Source organism: Scomber scombrus, chromosome 3 (assembly GCF_963691925.1).
Source record: "Scomber scombrus chromosome 3, fScoSco1.1, whole genome shotgun sequence".
In the NCBI taxonomy this organism is placed as follows: domain Eukaryota; kingdom Metazoa; phylum Chordata; class Actinopteri; order Scombriformes; family Scombridae; genus Scomber; species Scomber scombrus.
Window position 1 is genome coordinate 17,610,910 of NC_084972.1, and position 18,787 is coordinate 17,629,696.

The 18,787-nt window shown below is 40.6% G+C and overlaps 1 protein-coding gene across 1 annotated transcript in view; it reads right to left on the reverse strand.

The window, feature by feature from the left end:
* Nucleotides 1–18,787, reverse strand: part of celsr2 (cadherin, EGF LAG seven-pass G-type receptor 2) — a 56,141-nt gene that overhangs the window by 22,717 nt on the left and 14,637 nt on the right. Inside the window, exons 2-3 of the mRNA XM_062415301.1 lie at nucleotides 12,662–13,375; nucleotides 3,620–3,842 (exon numbers count right to left, since the gene is read on the reverse strand). Of these exons, the coding sequence (XP_062271285.1) occupies nucleotides 3,620–3,842; nucleotides 12,662–13,375 (937 nt within the window). The remainder of the gene's footprint in view (nucleotides 1–3,619; nucleotides 3,843–12,661; nucleotides 13,376–18,787) is intronic.

Genomic DNA, 18,787 nt, shown 5'->3' on the forward strand with positions numbered 1-18,787 from the left:
ACTCTGCAGCAGTCCTCTCGTCTTTGACGTATCGATTTAAAAGGCTTCTCCACATTGCCCCCCTGAGCCCTCTGAGCTATGAGAGTAATCAGCTGGAACTAAACACTGACTCAACTGGCATCACTGCGTGTCACATTAGACACCCATCAGTAAAAATAACAACCAGTCTGCCCTTATGTAGGGGACCTTGTCACGCTATGATAACATGCCACAAAGCATGAGATGTGTACAGTGGGGAGGAAAAAAAAAAGCGACCTCTATTGATTTTACAACATGTAAGTCTGAAATCAGGTTACAGATATCTGTGTTAGAGGAAATTGTTTATATTAAAAAGGAAAAGCCTTATTAGCATCCATCATTTTGGTCCAGACTGACAAATCTCACCAACTTACTGGATATATTGATGTGAAATGTTGTCGACATGAATGTTTCCATGAGAATGATCCACTGTGAGGTTCACATTTGTGGTTTTGGATAGTTTGCTATGACATTTGGTACACATTTATAGTCCCCTCAGGATGAAATGCAATGACAATGGTGATCCCTTAAATGATAAATAAGGCTAGTATATGGAGGTTTTCTACTGTATATGTTTCTTATTGTCAACAAATCTCATGTGTAGAGCCAAACCAACAATGAACTCATCATGCTTACACATACATTACTACATTGTATTTTGTAATTGACTTTAGTGCAAATTTTAGGCATCACAATATTCTAAAGCTGAGGGATATATTGGTTTACGTTTTTTTCAAAACTAAACATATTCAGTTTACAATGATATAAAAGAGAAAAGCAGCAATCCACATATGTGAGAAGCTGAGTGATAAAAATGTTTGCTTAAAAAGGTCTTTAATGATTGATCAGTTTACCAATCATTTAATCTCTGGACTAAATACCTGAAAAAATAATGGTAATATATATAATAAAAGTTATTTATACATAATATGATTTGCAATCTCTTCAGCCTCAGCCGTATGCTGAACATGACACCTGTTAAATATCAGCATGTTAGTACTGTCACTGTGACATGCTAGCACACTGAGCTGCATGCATGGCTGTAGACTCTTGTATGGGTTAAACCATGACCCACACATGACCCTCACATCAGTTAAGTCACGCAGAATATTACAAAAACATCAAGATCCATCACCATAATCTGTTTAAATCAAGGTAGTACTGATCCCCTAACACTCTGTACTTTTTTGTGAAATCTCAGCCTTAATTGCAGGGCTCCACAGCCAAATCTGGGACAGGATGATACCTAAAATTAGCCGTCACTCTTGAGTAAACAAGATCCACATCCTGAGCTGTTCATCATAACAGAAGCTCTTTCTGAGAGAAACCTGATCGGTGTGGGCTCAGGTAACAGAGCTACTTGTTGACCTCACCTGCCTCCAGCTCAAGCTATCGGCACCTTTTACACAGCAGCTACTTCACAGCTTCTCTGACCTGCCACTGAAATGTAGACCGCTTTCAAAACTGGTCTGAGCAGTTCTCCATCAAAAAAAAGGCTGTCATCTGAACCTCGCTTAAAGAAGGGCTGAGCCCATACGGCTCACAAGGGAGATATTATTTCCACCGGCAGCCATTGTGAGTGTCAACCCCTGCCAAGCACGTCTAAGGTGACAAGCACACAATAAGTACAACAAAATGGCGGGACACATTCCCTGTGATACCAGCCGAGAGGTGATACTTGTTGTCACTTGTTGTGACAGATATCAAACAGAACGGACGGCTTTTATCGCTGATTACATTTCATCACATTGGAGGTCCTGCTGTCTTTGCATGTGTTCAGTATTCACAGCTCATCTGCTCAAGCCACCTTCAAATGATCAACCATGCAGCTTTACAATTAGCAAAAATAAATGTATTAATAACAATAGATTCTAACACTTTGTGAACTATTTAGTGTAAGGAAATACATTGTTGAAAAAAGTGTGACAAGGATATTGAAAAGGATGCATTCATAATTACAGAAATAATAAAAGTTGAATTACAGTATGTTAGAGGCACATACATAAAGTGAAATAAAAACTAAAACTTTCTTGTCTAGTTTCAAAACTGATCTGATAAAATTTACATGAGATGGAAGCAGGTTGGCTTTTTCTTTTTGAGCTGTGCAGAAAGGAGAAGGAACCTTGGGCTCAAATCTTTGCTATTTTTACTAAATGCTAATTATGGCATGAAATAGCACCTCCAACTCTTAGAGAAACTGCCAGCGCTAGCAATGACATCGATGTTTGCACGTCTTATGTCATAAGTTCTTCAGAGAAGTCTAAAAATTGCCTGAACTGAAATTTCTTTTGAGTCTTCCCCTACCTTGATGATAGTTTTAGATGTATTGAAGATGTAAATGAGACATTTATGAAGAGTTTGTGATGCGTCGTCTTATGAAATACACATGCTGCTGTTTTTTGTTGTTGTTTTTTTGCAAGAGTTTGTACTTATTAGGATTGAGGGCCTAGGTATAGTGATTATAGATACTGTTTGTTGTTTTGGACTATTTAATGAAATTGATTTGACTTTTCACTACAGGTAGGTTATACCTGAAATGTAACATCCTTTCTCCGACTACAAGGACTTTATTTGCTACAGGGACAGAAAATACGGAAACAGGGACTGAGAACAAACAGGACTAAGAGTCTATACAGCCATGCTTGCAATGATAATGCTAACATGTTGATGTTTAGCAGGTATCATTTTAATTATCGTAGTTTAGCATATTAACAACAATTTGCTAATTAGCACTAAACTCAATGGAATGTGATTAGTTTTTCAGATATTTGGTTAAATCAAAGTATTGTACAAATAAATTTGCGGCAACTAGATGAAAAGTTATTTAAAATGAACCTGAGGGTAACATGAATGACTGTACCAAATTTCATGTCCATCAAGACCATTTTAACGTGATGTTTCATTAAAAATCAAAATGTCAAAGGAGGACCCAATTTGACCAAACTGTGTAATTAATATGGCTAATAAACTAAAATATTTGACATCCTGCCAGAAATAAACACTAAAAATAACCTGACACTGACAATAAAAGGATAGTTAATTATTAAGAAATTCTCATAACTCCCAAACTACAATAACAACATAAGATACATGTAATCATCACCTCCTTAGGCTTTACCTCGGTGAGGGAGGCTGTGGTGAAATAGGCCAGGCGCTGACTCACAGCTCAAAGTGACCAGCAACACTGACTGTAAGAAGATCAGACTCACTCATCCTCACGTTATGCAAGTCTCCTCTCCTCCTTCTTTTTAGCATTCACCAACACACACTTCACAGACTGTGCCTCAGTACACGTGCACACCTCTAATGTACAATACATTTTAGCAGTGGTTTTGTATTTACAGCACAAGTTTGATAATCTGACACCAAAGTGGCTCTACAGAAGATGGCGGTTGTTCAGTGATCCCATTATTGCTATTAAACACCATTATGGTTACATAAATTTGAGGTCTGGGGAGAATACTTCAGTGAAGGTGGGAGCTGGAGAGGGTGCATGCAGAAGTGGGTTGTGTGGGGGAGGATGAGGAGTGAATCACAGATTACTGAAAAGTGCAGGTGATGCAGGTGAGGCAGCTTGTTGCAGGGATGCAGAGGCGCTTACGTGAGAGATAGGGTGAAGTGGAAGCGCTGGCGGAGGCCCTTGAAGGTCAGGAAGGAGTGCGGAGGGAAGTTGCGCGTGGTCATCTCGCAGTAGGGCTTCTCGTAGCCGCCCAGCGGACACTCGCACTTAAACCCGCCGGCAAGAAGGTTCACACACAAGCCACCGTTCTTGCAGACTCCTGGGGCGCAGCGGCCAGAGCGGGACGACAGCCCGCATCGCTCTCCTGGACACAGAGAGATGGGCAGAGCAGGAGAGAGTAGGAGAGAAATGAGGATTAATATTATTTGTGACAGGCAGCATCACCTCAGACATCAGGGACTCACATCGTTATACTTTTGCTCTCGGTCATTGCAGCTGTCATGTATGTATCATTAGACTGTAAGTGTAACATTATCCATCTCATATCAGTGAATGTGGGAGACACAACTGCACTATTTCAAAACGTACAAGACTGAAAGAAAAATAAATTGTGACAATGTTGGCAACATTTATCAGAAGAAATCAGGCCAACAGCCAAAATGATGAGTGTTAGTTTCTCTTTTCAACTGCAGTTTCAATCTTTCTTTCTCTTCTGTGTCAAACCCAGCGTGACTGTCCCTCCTCCCTCTGGGAATATGGCTGCAGTTTGGGCTGTATTCATATTCAGAGGGACAACTTGATGGCTCAAAACAGTTGGAAGTGTTTCTGTATTCAGACACTGTCAAACTAAATTATTGCAGTTTCTGGAGACTGCAGTGACTCAAGATGATTACTTTCAGCTTTATCACACTTAACAGACAGTTGGTGAGTTCATGTTTACCAGAATTTTTTAAAAGATACTATTATCATCACTCATTATCATTATTATAATTATTATTTTTATTTTGTTTGCATTTTGCCTTTATTGGATAGGGATAGTTGAGACAACAAATGTGGGGAGTTAGAATCAAATCATATACATCTGAAATACTGAGCCACCAGAGGCAAAAAATAAGTAGTTGTCTCTTAATTATCAGACTCTGCGATTAAATCAAAAGCTGATTTACAGAACGTCTCTTCCAGAGTAAATCTATTTTGATGTTTTGAGCTCAGTCCCTCACTCACACCCATCAAAGGTTGCAACTGTCTGTGAGATCTGAGCAATAGATCTGAAGACTGAGATTGTTTAGTCTCAAAGGTCAGTCTTTAAAAGCAGAGACTCAGGACAATATCCAGGTTTTTGAACCTTTTTTTGTTAAAACTGAGTGGAAACAATTAGAGTTTGATAAACCCCAAACAGCATTGCAGAGCCAATTCAAAGACTTTAAGGTGGCCCTTTATATTAGGGCGGTGACATGCAGTTCACTGTGGAGAATAATGGGGGGGGGGGCATCATTTCTGGAAAAGCTGTGTCCTTGACAAAATATGATGAGTGTAGGTTAGTTCGTGGCCATTCTCACTTTAAGAAACCCCCAGACCGCTATAGTGAAACTAAGATTGATATAAGATTTATATTTTTTTGAGAGGAAAAAAATAAATCATCCAAGATTTATCTAGCGACCCTTTCACACAGAGAACCACCGTTTGTCATTTTCAAGGACTTCAGGAAATGTCAACCAAAGGTACATGATGTGTCTCAAGTGCTTTCTGTTTGTACTCCTGCTGATATTACTATGCCAACACTGACAACTGATACTTTCACCCGTTTTTACTAGTAGAGCTAAAATAACACTGTGCAAAATCTGATTCCTTGAAATCACATTTTCGAAATGCAATCAAATCAAGTATATTTTTGTATTGTGTATTATTGAATCACAAACATTTTATGTGAATTCATATTAAGCTGATCTAGGCTGGAGAGATTTACTTCCATGAGGCAAACCACCACACACCTGCAGCATTGATCTCATTATGCTGAATTGTGAGCGGCAGAGCGGGACAGATCCAGGTCACATCAGGCCAATAATGCAACAATCAAACAGTGATCAATGTGAAGGGAAAACGAGCGAGACGTGCACAGGCGGTGAGAGTTTGTCCCTATTGAGCTTTCATCTTCCTCAGGCCCGCTGCGGTCCAGCTCACATGTGCCATTTGTCTGGATCGTCCGGATGGGGGGCTGCAGCAGTTGCTTGGGCAAGCCCGCGCGCTCCCATGCGTAAGCTGGAATTTGTGTCAAAGCCACTCAGTCAGCAGCGTGGAAGACTTCCGCTGTGTGCTGCACTACTGTAACACTGGCACACACATCTTCATCCAGCACCAGTGACACACAGGCCTTTTATTTACTCTGACTATTAATCACTCCCTTCACGGTCCACTGAAAGTTAGTTTTAGTTCTGCTGTAGGGGTGCGTCTACTCAGTCAAAGTACATTCAAAAGATGCAGGGTGAGACGACAAAGTTTTATTCACAGTGGTAATTTTTAGACCACAGAGAAGCAGCAGCTTCACTCAGCTGCAGTTTACAACAAGGCACACATGACTTACAAAAGGTTTTCACTAAATGTTAATATATCATTTATTTATTACTGCTCTATGTACTGCCTAAATTAAAAATGGTATATCTTTTTTTCATCCTTATCCTTATCTTGGGTGGATCTTAAATTCATTGCTCCTCCCATGAACTTTTGACCCCATCATTGCTGAGAAAAAAGCTGCAGAGCATCAGGGCAAAATGTTTTGTTAAAGATTTACGAACATTTACAACTGTGGGCTTGAAGGCTCATTGTTAAGCAGAAAAACCCTCAACATTTCATTTATTGTAGGTTTTATTTATGGGGGAAGAAGACACACCCAGGCATCGCAAAAGGTCTTTTATATGGATTATAATAAACTGTAAGGCATCAATAATTAGTTTTTTGGCCAATGAAAAAGCCATTAGTGGCAACTTTATGAATATGTCTTTCACAATTTGTACACCAATTTGGAATTGGTGTAAAAGTTGTAATATGTCAGCGTGTTGTGTCTCAGTGCCACTCTGCCTTAGAAGCAACAAAATGGAGCAGGATAGCCATTCTTCCTTGGCAGCCTGTGACAATTTGCTGTCATGTTCTTACTGATGCCTCCTGATGGCAAACGGGGAGTGCTGGCCAGCCGGCTGGAACAGGAAAATAAAGCCTTTCTGTTACAGTGCTGTCTGCCTCGTTATTAATTCAGCAACTGGCTGTAGGCAATAAAGTACTTGTGTTTCTTTAAGCAGTCGCGGTGGTCAAACATTGCATCAGCAAATAGAGATGTAATAAACAGAGATACTGGGATGACAGGACTTAGAAAATACATATACAGTACAGTTTAAAGGACAAATTTAGATAGATTTACCTCACTGTTGATACCTGATAAAATGCTTTTCAGTGTTCATTTAATCTCTGTGGGCGTCTCCACCACAGGTGCTGCTGAACAGCTGCTTTGTGTTGCCAGGTGACTTAGACTGAGAAAACTTTAACGTCCTCCGAGAGGTAATTTGTGGTACAGTACAGAACATGTAAACACATTAAAAGCATATCAGACAAACCCTAACAACAATAGTCTGAGATTATCCACAGCAGCCATCATAAATATCACCACAGTCTAGGAAAGCATTTAAAGTGTCAATAACTGGATACCAACAATTGTAAATCAAATAAATAGTGAGCATACTGCACATTTCCTGCATCTGTGTATTCCACATCCACTAGTCCATGTATTTCCCCAGACTCCCCATGACTACTGCATCTTGTTTAATTGAGTTACTGCCATGGGAGGTTTTTGCGTGGTTGGTTCTGATCTTAGGGTATCTATACCTCCGACCAGAATGGAATGGCTGCAGCTGCCTCTCACTCAGCCTGGTCAGGTACAGGTGGCACAGGTCAGCCTGCTGCTACCCCAATATTTTCCAACAGGTCTTCACAAGTTTTCATAATTTGTTCTCGTGAGTGACTTTGAAATGTCTTTACCAGCGTACAATACAATAACAAAGGATACTCTCGATAAAACATTTGTAAAACGCACCTCTGACATGGTTTTGCCTACCCTTACCCTTTGAGATCAGCGGAGCAGCAGAGTGGGGAGGGGCTCACAGTCACAATTCCACTGAATATCCTGATCCTGATCAATAATTCAAACATGTCTCCTCTGCTCTATTTACTGCCATTTATAAGTTCATCTCAGTGCCCTCGTTCTTCGTTTGCTACCAGCATGAATCATTAAGGCAGCAAATTGCTCAATCATCTCCGAGATCCTGCTTTTATGTAGACAGGAGCAGATGTGCTGTGCTTTTTAGGGCCAGAGACCATTTGAATTCAAAGTGTGAAGAACTTATTTAAGATTGGGTTCAGGTGTGGCCAGAGAACTCCATAGTGGGGCATTACTTGATATCTGATATGAGTCCTGAGCTTGGGTGTGGCAAAATGGCTCGAGGGCCCCCCTAGGAAATTCCCTTTCAAAGCTCCCCGTCTTAAAATTTACCATAGCTGTACAACATTTTGTAGGCAGAAGGAACATCTCCAGACTTAACAAAAGGCTCTTGTAGTCATGCCTTAAATCCAACAGGAAGTCAGTCATTTTGAATTTACTATGCAATTTTATTTTTTTGTGCAAGTGAAATCATTGACAGGCGTACTTTAACAAACTCTTCCTACAGATTTAACATGAGTGAGTTCAAATTTGGAAGTTGGCAACTAAAGACCTCTGGAGTTTTCATGAAACATGGCTTGCTGGTCAATTTTGCCCCAAACATGAATGAGGATGTTGTTGTAACTCCATGTTAAATTGTGCAATCTGCCCCAAATTTCTCATCCTTGATAAGCCTAGGTCTGAACACATCTTCATGTTAATACTGAGTTATGGTCCTAGTGCTACCTTTTTACAACAGGAAGTCAGCCTTAGGTGACAAAGTGGACACAGGAAGTGATAGTTTTCTCCTATATGCAATGCCCACTATGCATGAAGATGTATATCCATGTCAGTTGCCGTCTGGTAAATGTATTGCTACATTAATATTTCAATTATGTAGTATTGCCTATGGGCAACAGGAACTGAAGCCTAAATTATACAGAGTTCAGCAAATGCATACACAATTTCCAATATGTTATCATTAAATCCACAGCGGCTCTTGTTTATCCGACCAGTAAACAATCACAAGAAACAGCGTTCAGTTAGTCAATACCTGATAAAAATTGATTTGTCAAAGGATGTAGTGCAACTATAAAACACAATGATATGAGTAAACTGTTCCTGCAGAACAGGCGTTTCTGAGCTGCCAGGTTACAGGAGAGCATCGCTGCTCCTCCTGAGTGGGCGAATCCCTCCAGGTACACCGAAAGCACCAAGCTCCACTTTCACTACAGCAGAGACTCAGTTTGTTCAAACACAGAGTCTTCCTGTGATGAAGAAGAGGAGCGAGGAGCTTCGGCTGATGTAAAAGGTAGCTCAGGATTATGAAGATACATTTTATAATGAGACAAGGTGATCGATAACACATTAGATACATGACCTCGAGCTGTATCTGTGATCTAACCTTGTTACATCTCAGGAGAACCAAGGTGAAACACTTTAGAGAGAAACACTGATGAAAAGACAGAAACTATATTGGTGTTCTGGAGCTTTTGGTTGAATCACATAATCTTCTTCAGCATATGAAGCAGTTCTTAAAAATGGAAATGGAAAACGTCTGTGTATGACAGCCTCTGTTGAGGAAGATTGTGTGATATGACTGAAAGCCCTAGAACAGCTACTAATGGACCTTGTTCTGAAATTGTTTTGTGAGCTGCTGCTTCAAAAATAACATTTAGTGTTGGCGTTTTAACAGAAACATGTCTTTCTTTTTCCTTCCTATGTTGTGTGGCGTTATAATCAGGCCCTGTGATGCTCATTGATATTATGTATGAATATAAATATGCAAAGACCAACAATCTGCAAATGCTTTAATTTCAAAAACAGTCCATGTGTCTGGCATCAGTTTTTTTATTCACGCCATCTCTCTCAGACACAATTTAGTGGCTTTCAGTGCTTGGCAGGTGTTGATTTCAAACACTGGTGTGAGATGATTTGAAAATGGGAGTGTAAACATCAATCAGCCTTACTTAAAAAAACAAAACATGTTTGCATGTAAAAACACCACAAATGCATTCTTGATTTCTGAATGAGTTACCAGAGAAAAGATAAAGTGACTCTCTCATCACAGGCAGACAGGTCAGCTGGTGAATAATCATCACAAACACATGCTGCGTTGCGATGCTGCGTTTCAGTCATTTTTCAGTCAAAGTGTTGTTATGTGTCTTTTAAAGAGAACTAAAGCTGGATAACATCTTGTTGTTCAGCGTCTGCAGAATGTCTCAGCCGAGCTGAATCATTCACACTGTCCTTTTGAAGAGTAGCGAAGATGATGGCTGTTATGTTTTTTCATTTTCTTTCCTGCTACCATCTGGCAACGCCCACGGTCCAACAGATCCACACCACACCACACCACACCACGCACACTCAGACACACACACACGTCCATGTACCATTAACACAAACATTCCCCAGATTGTCCATCCAACTTTCTTACACACATAATTGCAGCTATTCAGCTACCCACCCAAAACACATGGATGTGAGCAATGTAGTGCGCACACACACACGCACATACACATATAGCCCCACCACAGTGTACAGACTGATGAACCAAACACTCCCTGAAGTAGAATAGTGGGAGCTGTAGATCACAGAGGAAAATACATCAAATAAAACCTGCCTGTTTGATCAGACAGTCTGTCAGCGTGATTCAAACATCTTTAATCATTAACTTTAAAAGCATATTTACTCTCAGATAACTCTACGAGTCCTGCATACTGGATACGACAGCATTTGGGACCAAAACCTCCACCTGATGGAGATTAATGTGGCCAACTGTGGTTTCTGCTGCTTTCGGTGTAGCCAAATGAAAATACGCCCACTTCACCCACTCACACATTCACTCTCTCTCTCTGCCCTCTCACGTTAAAAGCACCTATAGTTCAGCTCCGACACCCACAACTGTGCATAAGAATATGTAAGTGCCACTCAACCTGTGACTGAGCCCACACACTCAGATGCCGACACTATTTCAGGCTCAATAAACAGCGGCATAAATAGGTGAAAAACCTTTTAATGTTGGATGAGGAATAATGGAGCCAATGCCATTAACTGGGAGCACAAAGACAACGTGAATTTCTGCTGTTTTGCTCTGCAGTATAGCTATTTTCATTTGCGAGACATTTGCTTATGAGTGGTTTTAGTTGAGGTAACAACTTTTTCAGCACAGGTGAAAATCAGAAAGCAGAGCTGCAGCTAAATTGTTTTCATCATTGTTTTGTCTCATAGTCTTATATAAATGAATCCATTATCATTAGCAATCCTCTGTAAAATGTCAGCAAATTGTGGAAAATTCACATTGTCGTTTTCACATGTTTTCATTTTAATACCAAAGATTAAAAAAACTGAAAATAGTCACATTTGCGATGCTAAAATCAGTGACATTTTTGCTTAAAAAAAGAACGTAACAATCAATTATTATTTTCCTGATTGCTTCCAGCTGGGGACCTTTGTTGCATGCTTCTCCCCCCATGTATCCTGTCTGTTTCTACACTATCCATCACACAGAGTAGTATATATGTATACATTTGAAATGACAATACAGCAACAACCAGTCATTTTGGGGTAGAAACCTCATATTTACACTTCAATGCTGCAATAATTAGTTGTAGTTGTAGTAGAAAATGAATTGCCAACATAATCTCAAACAACAACTAATAAACAGAGCACAAATATGTAACACACACAATCATACTGTGTGCAATAAACCAACATGATGCTTCAAAGACAACATGAAACTAAACCACATTAAAAAGTCAAAATTTGACCCACTTAACCTCTCAACAAAAACTGGGGGCAACTACCCTAATATTCATACTGCATTCATTAGCATATTTTAATTCCCGTCCTCTTTCAACTCTTTTTTAACTCATCCTTCTTTCCTTTAACCATAAACCGAGAACCGAGCGAGCAGACAAGCTTTAACCCTTTGAGGATCTGAATACATTTTGGAGCAAAGACTGAATAACAATTTCTGCAGCTGGTTTGTAATTCTGCTGCCGACAGTAATAAATTAGTTGTTCATTATCGCTTCTGTTTCGACATACTATGTGCTTTGTGATATACTGTATATTCAGTATAGTATTTTTTTATCTTAGGTATTTTTACCACAGGCTACTTTACAGCCAGGGGACAATTTCCATCTGTAGCCATCTATAATTAATAATTTCCTTCCCTTACTCCACTCAGCGATATTACTCTGAACAGAGGAACTGCTGTTGTTTTCTCCGACGCAAAACACTCAACACAAAGTAAATCTCTCTCTGAAAAGTCCCCATGCAGCCTCTAAAATAGGAATCACAGGACAGGAAGCAGCTTTTGTTATATCATCATGCCTCCCTCTCTTAGGATGTTCGCTTTGAACACAATCCAATCCTACAGCTCAGGATGAACTTTCAAGCGTAGGTGTCAATAAATATCTAGGTATGCAGGTTATTTAAAGGCAGCAGGACGCACTAACACTGAACAAAAAACTGCAGCAAAATGACAATATTTGCTATATATTGAAGAATGGGGTGGTATTTTCTTAAAGATCACTGTGATTAAAGCCACAAGCAACTTTAACTTCTCCTGATCTGGAAAATACAGACTGATGTGGCACCCAGCTTAAATTATCTACTAAAATCCTAGAAATGTGTAGCAGCTCTCAACAGCTGAGTTTATTTCTGCTACGACTGACTGCTGAAGGGATAATCTAATCAATATCTCATCACTCAGCTTTTGTCGGCAGGGCTACCAGTGTACAGGATAGTCTGTGTCTCTAAAGAGGCTGGTTCAATAAAGAGCTGAGGACGGTAATGAAGGGGACAGATGTAGACATTAAAGCTCCCAGGGGATCTTTGTGAAGGAGAAGAAATTAACATTGTGGACAGCTTGGCTCACACTGCTGCCATTTCATCTTTGAAGACACAAATGTTATTAATTGTTTAATGAAGCCATGAGACTGACTGTTAAAAAAACAACCTTCATCAGTAATTAAATGAAATGAAGGCTCTCACCTGTGTAGTCCTCGAAGCACTCGCAGGTGTAGCCTCCCTCTCTGCTGCGGCACACACCGTGGGCTCCGCAGGGTTTTGAGTAGCAAAGGTCAATTTCAGTCTCGCAGTAGTCTCCTGTGAAGCCGGCAGGACAGCGGCAGCGCAGCCCGGCAATAGGGTGGATGGGTCTGAATAGGATGGTGTCGGAGGCAACAAACGGTGCCAGGCTGTCAAACTTCAGCACAGACACACACTTCATGTAGTTCTCACACGGCTCACGCAGGCAGATGTTGTCGTCAAAGGGAAGCACTTCCTGGGACGAAATCTGAGCCAGAAGGCTGCGGTTTAAGTACAGCCTCTCCTGGAGTTCCTCTGACCCGAAAAACTCACCACCTCCACCACCACCTTCAACCTCTCCGCCGCCCCTGTCCCCTCCTTGGCCGAGAGCAGGGGGCCGCTGCTGTCCGTCCCCCATCACGGGCACGGCCACAGACAGGCTGACGTTAAGGATGCGAGCGCTGACATCCGTGTCGTCTTGGATGTTAAAGATGACAACGTCTTCTGGGGCGGCGGAGAGGACACGGGCCACGCCGTCCAGGAACTGGGCGAGCAGCAGGGAGAGGAAGTGCTCCTGTGAGGTGTTGGCCAGCCGCAGTGTGATACTGTTGGACAGCATTTCATCAGTGATGATGGTGACTTGAAGAAGACACTGGGCAGACACTGAGTGGACGCCATCTGAAGAGACAAGAGGAAACACACGAGTGGTTAAAATCAGACTGATGATCTTACTGCAGTCTCTCTGGGCACTGTTAGTTCAGAGCAAATGTTCCCCAAACAGAGGGGAATAGTATTAACCCCGTGAATGAATGAATGTTGGATTCTCTCAAAATAAACTGCAGTGGCCATGTTCATTGGCCACTGATGCCAGTTTATTTCGTGGGATTTGTTGACAGTAAGAACAAAATAGAGAATTTTACCAGACTTGCTGTATCTGTTAAATAACAGGATGTTTTCATCCTCCAAAAACATTCAATATTGTCTTAAAAGATGAGCTGATAAGTCCAAAGAAAAGTTAAGTTACTGGGGATCGCAGCATCAATTCATTCAGCAGCTGCTACAGGTACATGCGGGACAGATGGAGGTACACTGATGTACCAGTGATATGATGCAGGTGGAGGATTTATGCAACAGCAGCCATCATATCACCGGGTACATCAGTCAACCCACATGTGTAAACAGATATCAGCGTGTTTGCTACTCTAAATGTAAAACCACAGTGATGGAATTAAAAGCAAACATACAACAAACAGTGTACAAACAGGCACTTATATGATTTCATACACATCTAACTCTGTTTTTACTTGTATTCTTGGCTCGGACCAGTGTTTTTCTAGTTTTTCCTCATGTGCCAGAACAGATAGCAGACGTATGCCAAGACGAGGAAAGAACAAGTGTATTGTTTCCTTTCAATACATTCCAAGTTTCTAATCAGCAATTTCGCGCCTGTATTCACAGCTCACTCTTTACTTTCTTTGTCCGGAAGCAGAGATGCTCCTTTATTATACATGCCATACTGAGAGCCTGAAGTCTCAAACAGTTCAAAGCATTTCTCGGCTCAGCAAATCTCTGTTTTTTATCCTATTGTTTTGATACCAAATCCTGTAAATGTTCCAGCCTCTATGCATTAAGGACTTTGCTTTGAAAGTAGATATGTAGTGTTTTCAATTCTGCTATTGTACAGTAGGTTTTAACTGTACAATACATAATTCCCATGGTAGGCCTTCATTAAGCGAAGCCTGACATATTACTGCTGAATAAAATCATCATGCTGCCTTGCATGACAAACATACTTCAGCCAGAAGTTCAGCAATCTAGTGACTTATGACTTTATTGAGCTCATGTTCTTGCTTGTTTTTCTACTCTAACCACATTAAAAAGAAGAGCTGCGTTTCAGCTGAGAGTCACAGACAGCAGCAGTCAGAGCACTGCTCACTGAGGAGTAAAATTATAATGAAAACAGCCTTGATCACAAAGAGCACAAAGGGAAGTTCTGTATGTAGCTAACAAGCACAGAACCTATGGATCCGTGTCTGTTAGCGGCAGATCGAGAGAGGCTGAAACTGATGCACATCTTAACCTGGATTATTTACCTCTCTGCCCAGTGACGGGATTTCGTCCACGTAAAATGAAAGTCGCACAACAAACTCAAACTCTTGTTTCTCAACCCTTTTTGCCATCAACTCAACCTGAACAATTTGAGGTTTATGATTCTTTTTCAGTTTTAAACATCCAACAGCACAATGTCAGACTGAACTCACTTGCTTTGCCAAAATCTGGACTGCATGTAAAATGTGTAATTAATACTTCAAAACCCAAACTCATCAAATTTCTTGTTTTCATATTTTTTATCTATAGTAAAGGTTTTGTGTTTAAAGTGACCCTGTGTAACCTTTGAACAGTGTGCCCATAACTGGTATTAAGTTTTTCTATATATACAAAACCTAATGAAACACAAGACCACATATTACAGTAAATCCATGACAAAGTTAAAGAATAAAACTAAACAAAATACATCTGGGCAAATAGAATTAGCTACAAATAAGAAAAAACTAACTGCAGAGACAAAAATAACATCAGCCTCTATGAGCTCCTGGTCACACCAGATTAAGTCAAGTTATAGCAGTTAACTCGCTGATTGAACTGAATTGAGAAGGATTTTTTCATTTTGACAGAGTCGCACTTTAAGGTCACAGATAGAGACCTCCATCATTTTGCCTCGCCGCTGGCCTGCAGGAATCTGTCGCCTCAAGAGCAAACACAAAACCAGCTCAATCAAATCAAATGTGTCATGAAAACAAGCCTCGGCCTCTCCCTCCAAAATAATCAATGGGACGCTTTGTTTGGGGTGTCTGGACGCCAGCCAGAGAGCAGAACCTGTGCAGAACTCACACAAATAAACAGCACTGCCCAAAGTTACCAGATCCCTGTTTGGCACTGGGCAAGTTTAAACACAGAGTGCCAAGGGAGGGGGGAGGAAAAGGAGGAGGAGGAAGAGGAGGAGATGGGGGGGGGTCATAGAGGAAGTGAGACTGAAGCATGTTTGACACGGCTTTAATCCTTCTGCTTTCAGTCAAGAGCTTCCAGCACATTAATAATACAGGGTCTTAGCAGAGGAAGTGGAGAGAAATCAAAGGACAGAAATGGGTAGGGTCGCTCCCCTAATTCACAGTTTACTGTAAATACACACACACACACACACACACACACACACACACACACACACACACACACACAACACACCTGTGTACACAAGAAAACACTTGCAAACAAGAAGAAAGAACGTAACAGAGCCATGACAGCAGCAGAATAGTTAAGGATCTGTTCCTTTCAAGACGGTACAAATTTAAAAATAGGGTTGGAACTAATGATTATTTTCATTATTGATAATAATCTTCTGATTATTTGAATGAATCCCAGATGAATCGTTTCAGGTAGTGGTTGCCAACCTCAGTCTGAAACTCTTTAAAGGGGTCACAAAATTAATCTGAGGGGTCATGAGATGATTAACAGGTTCAGAAAGAATCCAAGTATCCAAATGAATCAATCTGAGAATGTAAAATCACTCTTTTTATAACATATTTTCTTGATATATAGAACGTGTGAGGAGGGGTCGCAGGTAGACATTGCTTCGTTTTTAGAGGTCATTGAGCAAAATGGTTTGAAATATCATAAAATAATAAATACATGATTTTGAGAACTATAAATTCAAAATATTTGAATTATCTTATTTACAGCTGCAACTAATGTCTGTTTTTATTATGAATTATGGATTTGCTCGTTATTTTCTGGTTTTGGTCTATTAATTGTCTATTTATATGGTGAAAAATGCACATCACAGTTTCAGAGCCCAAGTCCACATATACAGTTTTGTCAGACCTACAGTCCAAAACCAAAAGATATTCAATTTAATACCATACAAGACTGAGAAAACCAAGAACTGTTGGCATTTCTGTTTGAAATGACTTTAAATTTTTAATTGATTATAAAAATATTCGAACAATGAGATAATTGATTACTTAGTATCATTAGTGTTACAAGTTTGTGCTATAAAACAGTAGTTCTTTAGTTTCATTTTTGTGTTTAGCCACACCAACTTAAATGGTGACCTTATTGACCTTAAGATGTTTACAGTTAGCAGTCTTCATCAGTCACATAAGAAAAACACAGCAGCTATGAACACACACACACACACACACACACACACACACACACACACACACACACACACACACACACACACACACACACACACACATACACACACACACACACACACACACGCACACACACACACACACACACACACACACATACACACACCTCTACACACGTACGTGCACACAAAAGGTTTATTGAAATCAAGGAGAGTTCTGCAGCAGCTACAATCTGTCCCTGAAAAATCTGACAGTTTTATTTATTCCAGTTTTTAGATGGAGAAGTGTTTCAGCTGCTATTATTACAGAGTTGCAGTGATGTGAGTAACACATTACTTACTGCAGACACTGGGATCCTTTCTAACCTGACAGAAACAAACCACAACAACAATCTATTTTCTACCTCGGACAGTTTTCTCTTGATCCATTCAAGTCCATTATAACTGATACTCTGCATCAGCAACAGTAGCCAAAAAAAACAGCTCTCAGTGAACAGGGGCTCTTAAAGGTTAGTCCATGTATAAGGACAGACATCGCCTTAATTATGTCCTCTGCCAATTCACATTCTTGGTTGGGAGCTCGGGCAGAGCTCCAGACGGAGACGCAGCGCTGGGAAACTGAGCGCGAGGAGAATCTCCCCTGAAAGGAACCAGACCATCCTTCAAAGAGGTCATTCTCCATGGAAGGATCCTCCGCTCAGGAACGGAGGGTAAGCGGGGTGCTTCGAGCCAAAAAGGAGGAAAAGAGGGATGTTTAGTTGAGACAAGGTGCCAGCTCTGAAGTGTGACACTGCTTTCAGCCCAGAGTTCGGACCCCTCTGGGCCTCTGGGTGCCAGGAATGCTTTCAGCTACGAAGTGGCGCCAGGGAAAAGATTAAACACACACTGTGGTTACGGGACTGCCAAGGTTGTGTATGTGTGTGTGTGTGTGTTTGTGTAGGTGGTGGTGATCCATACGTCAATACAAGCAAAGCAGAGTGAAGCAGCGCAGGTTTAGTCATCACAGAAGTTTGAGGAAGAAAGAAAAACTATAATTAAAATAGAGTCTGTGATTTATTTTTGTTTTCAAGGCGACCTCCAATTTGTACAAATACATACAAATCACATGAAAATAATCTATTCAAGGTATTCTGAAGGTTATCTCTCTTTTTCCTTATAGAAAATTAGACAAAACATCACAGCAAAGAAATCCTGCGATAATAAACTGAGGCGTGTGAATAAATGGACTGTTTTACAGGGAGACACGCAAAGAGCATATCTGACTGTAGGTTGAGGCCTCCGTATAACGACAGAGAACATAAATGATCAGCTGGGAGGTCGGGGAGGGGAGATATACAGCTTTTTATCCCTGAAATATTAATGAAGCCTAGTTTCAACTGTCTGGGGAATAATGAACGTCAAAAACTCTACTAACTGAATATTACCTGAACACAAAGGATGGGGTGTTTGCTATAAAGAAACATACAGCCAGACCGCAATATATGGATTTCTGTTTAAGTCTACTAGAGATCTCAGACTGCTGAGAGACAGACTGACAAAGACAGAGAGAGAACAAATCGGTGACACTGGCCTAATTAGACCACAAAGTTAGCGTCAAATCTCCCAGTTGATTCCCAGAAAATGTCAACAAAGTCATGGTGGATAAAGATCAGAAGGAGTCTGTGACCAAATTACTGAGGACAGAGACATCACCCTAAGCAGCGCGACACTAACCCCGACCCTCACTCTTCATAGCTTCCACCTCGCTGGTGAGATGACAGTTTATCAGTTATTTAAGCTAGTCAGGCACCTTTTAAAGGGTTATATTGAAGTTTTTTAATTTTTAATGACGAGAAACAGAAAACAGAGAAACAGAGCTGTGCCCGCTGTGTCACTTCCTCTAAATGAAAGGATAAAATGTATTAAAGCATCACTTTAAGAGGACTGAAGGTTAA